The following is a 12,481-nucleotide window of genomic DNA, read 5'->3' as shown; positions in this document are numbered from 1 at the left end:
AGCAGCACAAGACTGAACAGTCAAGGCCAAAAGGCGGAGGGAAGGAGAGATGATTGCTCCCAGCTGCCCCCTCTTCTTTGTCCTTGGCCTCCCCCCTCATCCCTTAATCCAGACAGCCTATCTCAGGCATTCAAGCCAACATGTGCTAAAGGAATGAGTTTTCAAATCAGTTAGCTGTCATTGTGAAACAGATTAAAAATCCACAAGCTAGTTGAGCAAAACCTCACACAAACTGAAGTACAGACAGAGAACACCCACGATGTAAAAAAAAAAAAAGTTTTAAAACTATGTCATTAAGGAAAAAACTGACAATATTGGTAATGATTATTTCAGTTACAGCCTTTTCTAGTCACCTCAGTCTCACTACTTCCATCCCTCTGCCTATCCATTTCCTAAGACACAGTCAATATTCTCAGATTTATTCTCAGATTATAAGTGAACCACAAGATATTCTCTGATTTTAGTCTTCCATCCCATAGCAGTTGTTCTCTTGTCTCAATCTCCACAGTTCATATACATACATATATTATATGTATGTATGTATGTGTGTATATATATGTGTATACATATGTATGTGTATGCCTCATCTCCCCAATAAGATGCCAAGACATCAGAGAACTGCCACCATGTCTTATGCAAGAGAAACACAACACTAATTAGCAGACACTCCTGAGGAGGTCTAGATACTTCTGAATAAGAAAGTCAGACAGCACAGGCCTCCTCAGCCTTTATGTTTGATCACCATACCTTGCACAGTGCTTAATCACAGTAGCCAGTTCAATAAACACCAGTTTGATGAAAATTAAACTTTCCTTTGAAGAGGGATATGGACTGAGTGCACCCCTTCAAAATTCTTATATTGAAACCCCCATCCCCAATGTGATGCTATTTGGAGCTGGGGACTTTGGGAAATAACTCAGCAGATGAAGTCAAGAGGGCGGGGTCCTCATGAGGGGATTAGTGCCACCATGTGAGAATATAGTGAGAAGCTGGCTGGCTACAAAGCAGGAAGAAAGTCCTCACAGGGAATTGAGGAAGCCAGCACCTTGATCGTGGACTTCCCAGCCTCCAGAACTATGAGAAATAAATGTCTGTTGGTTAGGCCACCTGGTCTCTGGTAGTCTGTTATATAGCAGCCTGAGTTGACTAAGACAAACAGTGATGACCCTAAAGTGTCTTAGAGTCTGACTTTCAGTGTTGAGGATACAGGGCTATACATATAGTACCTGTTGGAAAGTAGCCTGAATCCACATAGACTCTGTGCCCTAAATGCTACTATTCTACTTTCTCATTAATACCTACTTTCTCCTCAAACTTATGTAAAGAAAAAAAAATGGATATAACATTCCAGTTGGATATGTATCCTCAGTAATGCCACCTGTTATTTAAATAACACCTTTATTAGTCTTTGCTTTCACTTTCTTTCCATAAAGGCCTTTTCATTTGGATCCACGTAGAAGACCGTTTAGGAGAAGAACACTTTAAACAGAAGGTAACTGCATTAATAAGAAAACTGAAGGCATCACTATGAGAGTCAGTAATACATATTCAGACACAGAGGATGAAGTGCTAGTGAAGATTACCGATGATGAGTGAATAAGGTATAGAAAACTTCAGGACGCCCCAGAGAAACTATAAATGACACTGAGATGTAAAACAAAACACAACTAAAAAACTAGGAAAACAAAACACATAATACACATACACACACACACACACTCACACAATGAGGGGATGGGGGTGGAGGAAACACTAAACTCCATTCCTAGCTACAAAATTCCTAGCTCAGGATGCTGAGAAGAAGGCTTAATGAAAAGCTTCATCATGCCCACACATTTAAGCTAGCTTAACAGAGAAAAAAGTACTTGGAAATTTTTAGATAATTACATTTTTATCACATTCTGACTTCCTCAAACCCTTTGTATTCAATCTTGCTAGCCTTGATAAAGACAGATAGCCAAAATTTTAAATGAAGGATTTAATTAAGTTACTCCAGATCATGAAAGAGAAATATTTCTCATTCTGCTTAGTCAAAACAAAAGGGGGATAAAGGAATTACCACATGAAATTAATGGTGCTGACATGCCACAATGGAACAATGAGAAAGAAACTTTACTTAGGATTACGGTTAACCTGTGTTATGGGGACTGTGTTGAAAGAAGCCTAGCTAAACTCCTAACTATTTGTGCCAGGTTTGCAGGCCAAGATTAGTTGGTTTAACTTACTGGCAATGACCCAAGACAGGCAAAAGGATACAAGCAGAGCCTAAGAACCACCTTTTTCTACTTCTCCACCTAACATTGAAGTCTGTAAAGTTTCTAACCTAAAGGATAAAGATCAGTTGAACAGAACATAGGAATTCTGCTGTTTTATATTGATAAGCTATTAATCAATTTTTCATACTTCATGAAAAATTCCTCAGGGACACAACATATTTGTTAAAGGATTTTTTCACGGACAAACATTAATAAGAACAGCTTAGAAATGGTTCTGTTGAAAGGTCCAGACTCCAAGTCCTAAACAAAGAAAGCCACACAGGACACACATCTATATGTCTATAACTCACACTGCAAGTATAAGGCTGTGCGTTTAACAGCTTGTGATTCCTGTGATGGCAGCATCATTTATCAGAAGTGGTAGAATTTAACCTGTCTCAATTTCACAGCTGCATAAAATCTGTCTGGACTTGCTCATCTTCCATTAGGAAAAAAGGGAGAAGTTTCAAGGTTTTAATTTTTTCTACTAAAAAGCATGTTAGCACACAATATCCTCTACCCCCACCTTCACTGCTATCTTCTTATATTTCATCTGCATTAACAGCACTGAGCTCCTATGGTCAAGGCCACTTCTCAGAAATGTAGCATTAGCCAAGCCTGGCCCATGTATTCAGCTGGCAAAAAAACTTTGTATGGGTTTTTCCGTAAGATGGTACAGAAAAACCCTAACAAAATTTTGGCCAACCCAATATTATGAGCTACCCAGGCCTACCTATGTCTCTACTTTAAAGGAAACTATATAGAATTTTAATCATAATCCTGATCCGAAAAGCTACCTTTCATGCACTTTCAAATGTTCCACACTGCCTTTTCAGAAGATCCTGTTTAAACTACCACTTTAAAATAGGTAATTTTGTCCCATTTTACTGATAAGCAAACTGAGACTCAGAGAAACAGTACATTTTCAAACAGCACACCTCAGGTCAGATACTTAAAGAGTTATGTGATATTGGGCAAAATATTTAACCTGAGTTTTCATATACTCACTGGTAAAACAGGGATATTAAAATTATCTACCTTACATGAGAAGGCTTCCCAGGTGACTCAGTGGTAAAGAATCCACCTGCCAATGCAGGACACACAGGAGACACAGATTGGATCCCTGGGCCTGGAAGATTCCCTGGAAGATGAAATGGCAACCCACTCCAGTATTCTTGCCTGGAGAATTCCATGGACAGAGAAGACTGGGGGGCTACAGCCCATGGGGTCACAGAGTCAGAAACAACTGACCGACTGAGCATGCTCAACCTTACCTGAGGACTAGAAAAATACACGTAAACAGCTTAATTGAGCACAGAGGCTAGTAAGTAATATTGCTCAATAAATGTTAGCTAGTATAATACTCTTTAACTTGCCAAAGATCTAGTTACTGACAGTACTTGGGGCTCAACTTCACGTCTATCTGACATGAAAACTTGTCCTTTCCATGTCACCAAACAGGGCTCTTTCAAATGTGTTACTTTACTCACCAGTGCCAAACTAACCATACAGGAGCCTAGAGCCAAAAAAAAAAAAAAGAAATCAACAGTTCTGATTTCATCTTTTTTTTTAATGTACATATTTTAATCATAATTTTTGCATTAATTTTGAACTATTGCCTTCAAATATTATTTATCAAGATTGAAGGAACCTTGCTGGCAAAACCAGTTTCAGCAGGAAAAGAGAAAGCGATTTAATAGTCGATATTTTTCCCAGTGCCTTTCTTTGATCTGATACTGCCCCTGAACAGCACTGAGTGCACCAGCAAGGTGAGTGAAAGTAGAAAATGTTGAGTCAGGCATGACTTTTGAAAGTGCCTTTCTAGGGCAGTGCCACCACAACACACTGGTGATGCATCCTGTAAGTCAGGCTCGGGAATATTTTGAGTGTCTCTATTCCCGGTTGTTCAGTCATGTCCGACTCTGCAACACCATGGACTGTAGCCCACCAGGTTCCTCTATCCGTGGGATTATCCTGGCAAGAATACTGCAGTGGGTTGCTATTTCCTTCTCTCAAGAGGATGAAGAAGGCAATGGCTCTGGTTTTCTTGGATAGCTTTTGGAGGCCTGGACCACGAACACTACTTCCTAATCCTGGCAAGGAAAACTGTTAGTTGTTTAAGTTTAATGTTTCTTAGCATTAATAGATAAATTTTAGGTGAAATGTGACAGTTATGTTTTATAACATTTTTTATTTATAATAATCTACTTTAAAATGTTTCTACTTAGATACTTTGGCAAAAAGTAGAGATTCTCAAAAGGAATCAACCATTCACAGAAGCTATATAACTCATGGTGACTTTCTATTGTTTCACAAATACTGTGCTAGTTACCTCTTAAGCAGTATGTAGAAAAGTTTGAAAAACTCTTAAAATTTTATTTTATACTGTTAAAAATAATGGTCGAGTTGTTGTTCAGTGGCTAAGTTGTGTCTGACATTTTGCAACCCCATGGAGTCCAGCAAGCCAGGGTCCCCTGTCCTTCACTATCTCCCAGAGTTTACTCAGATTCATGTCAATTGAGTCAGTAATGCTATGTAACCATCTCATCCTCTGCTGCCCCCTTCAATCTTTCCCAGCATCAGGGTCTTTTCCAGTGAGTAAGTGCTGAAGTGGCCAAAGTATTGAAGCTTTAGCTTCAGCATCAGTCCTTCCAATGAAGTAATGGCAGAGTAACTTAGATCAACTCTCTCATTTATAATTATTATAAACTTCAGACAAAATGTTAAAAGGTACCAGAGAGCAATCAAAGCAGGCAGAAACTAGAAGGGATATGAGCCTCAAAGGAAAAAACAAACTACATATATGAAACCTACACGTATATACCTTTTTCCCTGAAGGTATTCCCTAGTTCATGAAGCACAAGTGAATGGAAGTCCGATAAGAGCTAAGGAGTCAAAGGTATCTGGAACTGTCAAAATTCCTCTGAAAACTGAGGAAGAGAAATTCTGGACCAGACAGAACCAGTTTTGTAACCAGACATGTTAAAAAACATGTCATGTAACTCCACAAAATGATATGAGGAACACAACAGAAAGCAAGAGCCGGAAGGCTGAAAAGCTGAGCACGGTTTCGGGGAGTCAGAGGTTTGAATTCAAGTGCTACCAAATTAGAGGGGCTTGAGATATACCCCAGTATGTGGTAAACACCTCATGCTTTCCAATGAATTCACTGAAGGGTCATACCTTGGAAATAAGGACTGTATCCAGACTCCAAGTCTTGACTAAGACACACCATCAGACTAAGAGCAAAACAGACCCACCATACCAGAACCTAAATACAAGCCTCCATAGCATCAAGCTGATCTTCCAGTAACATTCTCTAGAAGATAAATTTTAAAACACATCACTTGCAATGTCCAAAAATCAATAAAAACTACCATAAACATGAAGTAAAGGGAAATTGAAAGAGCTATTGATGGAAACACACCCAAAGACAACCCATATGTTAAAAACTGGCGGACAAGGACTTTAAATAACTATACTGTGTCCTTAAAAATACACATTTTGTGAATTTTGCAAATTGTAACCTCACCCACCCCCAACACTCTAGTGAACTTGAGTTGCCCATGAGTTTTAATCAAAGTGGGATTTGGAATGGTTTATATTTGAAAGCCTGAGAAAACAACTTGAAAGTGATTAATGACAGCCAAACTTAATTATATATTTACACCTCCCAGTAGGACAGGGAGAGAATGAAATGTCTTACTTCTGTGTAGTGAGAGGGCTTTATTAAGAGCTGACAACAACTATTTAGGAGCAATAATTGAGTTTTATGCAAGATTACACAGGTTCTTCTTGTCTAGCTCCCAATCTAATCACAGACTGATAGAATACTTAACAGTTAGAAAAAAACAGTTGACCTGTATACAAAACTAACCTTTAAAAGTACTTGTCCTCATCTGTCAGTGTGATCTTATCAAGGATTTCTATAATTTCCATAAACAACCATTATAATTTAGCTAAGTCAATAACATTACGCTCTTTAAAGAGATAGTCAGTTGCCTTCTACTTTAAAACATTTTCCATTAACTCCCACCCACCCACTCACCCCAGTAAAAGAAATTTGGCCTCAGCTCTCTTTCCTTAATCCACTAAGCAATCTCATGAATAAAAAGACAGTCATTAAGTCCTGAATATCTGATGATGTGATTTTTGTAAATCTTCTAAGTGTTCTAATATTCATATACCATTTTGTGAAAATAATATTTACTGAGCAAGCTGGAGTAACTTCTTTCCCTAGGGAAAAAAAATAAAGGTGGTAAAGATATACTGAAAGGCCTGCTAAGTAAATGTTATTTTTACTTAAATTTTGCTTGCATTCTGTGGATGTTGGCAGGCATGCCACTGTAGGATGAGTGACCTGGCATCCCTGATACTGTTCTTGCATTCCTGTGTCCACTTATGTTGATTCTTCTACTCCTGAAGATGCTAATATTACTTTTACTGAAGTAGAGAAACAATCACTTTTTACAAGCTTTGTTATCCACACTGGTCTCCCCAGAAGATGGCCTTGCCCAGTTTTCCCCTTATTCTGCTTTTCACTAGAAGGTTGTTTCCCTCACAACAGGATTGGAAGTCATTTAAGGGATGTCTAGGACTATATCTAGGACTATATCCATAAGCAATCCACTCCATCAATAATTAACAAGTATTCAGCAACAGAATTCTGGCAGCCCCATTTTTGTCCATCACAAAGTGAGTCCCCTGTTTCCTAGCAATGCTTCTTCCGAAAACTGGGGGCAACTTTGTCTCTCTCACCTTGGTTGGAGAGCCTGAGACTCAGATCTATTTTCTCTCCCAAAATGACCCTTAGTGTCCATTCCTGGTATGTGCTCAGAGTTTAGTCTCCTCTAGAATCTTCTCTCCCCATGTCAGACCACAAATATGTAGGCTAACACTTGGAACGTATTTTAAATTCTCCCTACATAAGTCACCAAGTTGAATTATCTCTAAATAGAACTAAATTGCTTCTCTGTATGGTACCGACATCCTGAACGCTACATGAAGCAAACAAAATTCTCAGAGGAAAAGTCCAGTCTCTACTTATTTAAGACAAATAGATTTAAAAACATGTGAGATGTTAACTACCACAAGATAGCTAAATAATAGAATGAAGCAAGTAACTAAGACACCAGATGCCAAAAACAGACTAAACAAGATTTCAGTGGCCAATTCTAACGTATTAAGTTCTTTTCCTTATTATCTCCAGTTGTGTTTCCATTCTTAGAGGAGACTACATCACATGTTTTTGGTTGGATTTTTTTCCCAGCTAGAAAAACTAAGTGAACAGCCTATAATCAGCTACATAAAAAATTTCACTTCCAATGTTATCTTTATTCCAATCCAAATAACCTATTGTTAAGCTTCACTGTCATCACAGCTTAAAATATTTTCACTTTGGTGAAGAAAATTTTTTCTGACTTGGAAAAATTCTTGTTCATAACATTAAAGAACTTAAATCCTGGTGTCAGAATAGACTTCATTTTAACAAATGTAATTATTACAGTTAAGTTATTCAGCTAAATATCCAGAAAAGAAACAAAACTATGTTGGATAAAATCACTTAAAATGCTTATCAAGCACATACTTCTACCAAAGTAAAGAACAAATACACCCCCAAAAAAGTATTAAAGAAGATCAATGTCATATTACCAAATCTTATTTTCTATTAAAGAAATAGAATGGATACATGTTCCTATCAAAAATTTTCAATTGAGGTAGAAGCGGGGGAAATTATCCATAGGAAATCTAGAGAAGCAATTTAAAAGATTACCTCACAGGCTTCCTCAAACAAAAAGTATGGCTACACTTCATAATCAAACAGGAAGAAAAGAAACACTCTTGAGAACTAGCCTATACTCCCTAGTCCTATTCCTCATCCTAATTCATCTCTAGTGTGGCTAGTGTGTGCATGCTCAGCTATGTCTGACTCTTTGCAACCCCAAGAACTGTAGCCCGCCAGGCTACTCTGTCCATGGAATCTTCCAGGCAAGAAATACTGCAGTGGGCTGCCATTTCCTAACTCTAACCCTTATTCTTTTAAATCCATATAATGATCTTCACCCACAGCCCCTGCTCCCTACTCCATCCCTACAGGCATGTGTGTATTTTCTTCTCTCACAGACTCTCCTTCAGAATTGGATATTTTACATTAGGAAAAAAAAAGTGTTACATGGCTATAATATTTACCTATGGTAGGCAGAATTAAAGTTAACGTGCATTTGGTCTAACTTAAAAACAAGATCAGAGCTAACACATTGAGAATCGATTCTAATCTGAAAACTGAAATTTTCTTAACTGAAAGATTTCTTAACGATTAAACTGAAAAATGTTAAAGAATATACTCTCTGGGCTTCCCTGATGGTTCAGTGGGTAAAGAATCTGCCTGCAATGCAAGAGACACAGGAGACATGGGTTTGGATCCTTGGGTCAGGAAGATCCCCTGGAGGAGGAAAAGGCAACCCACTCCAGTACTCTTGCCTGGAAAATCCCATGGACAGAGGGGCTTGGTGGGCTACAGTCCAAAGGGTCACAAAGAGTCAGACATGACTAAGCAACTAAGCACACATACACACACACAAGCTACTCACTGAAAGCCTTTATCATGATGAAAAAGATAAGGGTAAGACAGTAAGTTCTTATTAACCATTTATCTGACATCCAAATCCTCATCTTCCAAAAAACTACATCAGGAAAGTTAGTGAACCAGTAACATTTCACAGAAGTATTAAGTATAGGATAGTAGAGCCAAATTTTACCCAATTTCCTACTGAGGAAAAATAAGATATACGAAAATGAAAAAAAAAAAAAAGAGAGAGAGAGAGAGAAACTTACTTGCAGTATCCTGTACCGTTGTGGTAGGTAACACATATTCCTTCATTTACACAAGGCTCATAGCCATCCCGACATTGCAATGCTAAAAATAAAAACAAATGCACATTAGAAATAAGTCACTAATCATAACCCTTAGACATTAAAGAAACATCCAATTCAGGGCATCTTTTTATCTTTTGGCTTCTGGGGTCATAGAAGTACAAAAGCTCATCCCAAGAGTCTCTTCCCATAGTAACTGCTCTGTGGTCCTGAATGGCATTCTTAATTCTCTGTACTTCTATCTCTCTGGCTGCTACATCCCTTTCCCAACGATACTAAGAGAATTAAAGTTATGCTATCCAATCCATGATATACTACAAGCATCTTGGGATTTGGATACTTCAGATAAACAATGTAAGGATTCATCGATGAAAATTCAGGAAGATCGTAGATACTAGGTCACCATGATATCAATGAATTACTTAAGGCTTCACGTGAAATTTCAAAACAGGCCATTTCAAGAAGTAACCAGAAACATCAATAATATTCATTCAATAAACTATATTTGAGAGCCTAAGGTGCAATGCCAGAGACCTGAGTTCAATTCCTGGGTCAGGAAGATTCCCTGGAGAAGGAAATAGCAATCCACTCCAGGATTCTTGCCTGGAAAATCCCATGGACAGAGGAGCCTGGCAGGCTACAGTCCATGGGGTCGCAAGAGTCGGACACGACTTAGCGACTAAACCACCACCACCAATATGTAGCAGATGCTGTATTAGGATCCAGAAGAAAAGGCGGAAATAGAAAACACAGAGAAATAAATAAAACATAATCTCTAACTAACTTCAAGGGGCTCACACCAAGATGGGAAGCAGACCATGAATAGAGCTTGTAGAGGAGGGAGGATATCAAGGTAAAGAAAATGAATTATATATATATATCAATAAGATAATAATTCTCAAATTCTTGAATCCTCATTCCCGTAGTAAAAAGGCACTTCGCCATCCTAATTCCCTCCCAAAAGAGACTGCTCAGAAATAAACAGCAATAGTAGAAACTTCAACTGAGTTCAGCTGAAAGAGGAGGAAGTCTACCCAAAGGCTGCCATTTGTTTGCTGGATAGTTACAATACCTTGATCGTTTAGCTTTTAGAGTTAGAATTTTCATCACCAAAATGCTTATCAAGAATCCTAGTAACAGAAAGGCAAGACAGAAAGAAACCTTGTCAAACAATAAAAACCAAAATGGAAATCCATGAAACATTTTCTGGAAGATTATGAAGATATTCATCTCCTAGGATGGTTCATGTAAAAATACCTGAAAGCAAAATCGAGAAGGCCCTGGTTTTGAGTTTCCTCTGTGCATATCACTCTATGAATAGAGTGTACATATCACTCTGTGAATAAATTACAACATCAGAGGCTCTAGGTCTGCCCTTCTGGGGGATACTAGCTTCTTCTCACAGCAGGGCCCATGCACAAGCTAGATATCAGAACAACTCCTCTACTAACAATTACTGCATGAGAACCCTTTGCTTGCCCACTACTGTTATCAACATCAAACTGATGAAAGTTTATAAAAATCTCATCTGTTAAGATAATAATATTTTTTAAAACAAGTAACAATAGTTAACACACAACAATACTGTTTAAAGCACTTACACAGACTAATTAAATCTTCCCCACAACCCTATGAAGTAGTTAATTTCATTAAACTCATTTCCACAGAAAGCATAAGTGACCCACCTATTGTCACAACCATGAGTTAAAGAGCCAGGATTTGAACCTAGGGAGTCTGGGTCTCATGAGAGAGTCCGTCCTCTGAACACAGTAATATGCTGCTCCCCACTATGACATTTTTCTTCTCAAGTTGGGCAGAATAGGTATTATTACACCCACATATTGGAAAGTGAAGGCCAAGGAGATTAAGAGACCACCTCATGGGGCATTCCACCCTAGCACTAGCTATGACACTGCAGGGCTTTACTGAATCCAGCCCCATCTCCGTGACAGCTGTTGGGATCACACAAGCAGTCACTAGGTTGTAGTCCGAACAGGCGTATGCAGGAACAGGGTCATCTTGTTGTCCATATCCCACTTCCCTGTAGGGCTCAAATGCTCACTCTTCCCACACTGATAAGCCCAATGCAACAACTATAATTAAAACAGTTAATGTCAGGTTATTTCCTCCATACCAAAGTTCTCAAACTGATTTTTTTATTCTCTTTAGACACTTTTATTAGTTTCAATGAGAACTTCCTGACTTTTTTTTCTATTTGCTTTTTTCTTTAAAAAAAAAAAAAAAAAAGGCAACCTCACAGTAGGAAAGGAATGTCCTGTAGGCACAGAGCAAGCCAAGCTCTGTCCTCCCCCTGCAGGAATCCTGGTGCAGTAGAGGGAGTCAGAAGTCCTGAAACCCTGTCCTGACCACAAATGAACTGCACCCCTGCAAGAAAAGCAGAATCTCATGGGGGATCAATTTCCCAACCTGTAAACCAAATGGGGGTGAACGAAATGCTCCTGGAGGGCCCCCTGTGATCCAACAGTGACAGCTCCCTCATTAACAGAACATGAATGCCATGCTTGGTGCCTAGAGAGATTTATCCAAAGGATATAAGAAGCCAGCCACCTGTGACTCAGAAAGCCATGGATGCAAAGAAAGAAAAAAAAAAAAAAAATCAGTCTGTTCCTATTAAGTGTCCTGGCAAATCATTACACTGACAGGTTCAGAGAAATATAAACAACCTAAAGTCAATATGTGGCAATCAATATAGAAAATAACTTTATAGCCTAGTCTCAGTGAACCAATCAAATTCAGTGACCAAAAAGGAGGTGGGCTTACAAGGCTAATAATTAATGCTATGTGACTGATCTGCAGGATCATGCTACCTTGAACTTTTAACATTTACTAAGTCACAGTTCTCAAACTTTAGTGTGTATCAGAATCATCTGAAGGGCTTGCTAAAACACAAACTGCCCAACTCCATTCCCACAGTTTGTGAGGGAATCAGTCTAAAGTGGGTCTGGGAATTTGCGTTCCTAACAAATTCCCAGGTGATGCTAATTCTGCTAATTTGAGGAACCACATTTGGAGACAACAGCTGTATTAAAGTATGATAGTCCACTTTAAGGAATTACCTAAGAATGTATAATACATTGGAAGTCTTGGATGATATATACTGCCTGAATGAATGAACAACCAATAAAAAAAGTAAAATTTGGACACTACTTTGTTTAGGGGCTATTTCTAAAAGAATACTGTAATTATTTGTCATAAAAATAGAAGGTAAAACTTTGATAACTCAAAACCATGATGATGAGATTGAGAAAGACCTCATTTCAAAATTCAATTTACTTTCTCCCATGTAAAACAATTAAACTTCATAAAATTTAAGTAGCTTTATATCTGTAGAG

At 38.3% G+C, this 12,481-nt stretch overlaps 1 protein-coding gene across 1 annotated transcript in view; it reads right to left on the bottom strand.

The window, feature by feature from the left end:
- Positions 1–12,481, bottom strand: part of NOTCH2 (notch 2) — a 175,373-nt gene that overhangs the window by 114,171 nt on the left and 48,721 nt on the right. The window contains exon 2 of the mRNA XM_027535567.1: positions 9,090–9,171. Coding sequence (XP_027391368.1) covers positions 9,090–9,171 — 82 coding nt within the window. The remainder of the gene's footprint in view (positions 1–9,089; positions 9,172–12,481) is intronic.

Source organism: Bos indicus x Bos taurus, chromosome 3 (assembly GCF_003369695.1).
Source record: "Bos indicus x Bos taurus breed Angus x Brahman F1 hybrid chromosome 3, Bos_hybrid_MaternalHap_v2.0, whole genome shotgun sequence".
In the NCBI taxonomy this organism is placed as follows: Eukaryota; Metazoa; Chordata; class Mammalia; order Artiodactyla; family Bovidae; genus Bos; species Bos indicus x Bos taurus.
This window is presented reverse-complemented; position numbering and strand designations above follow the sequence as displayed.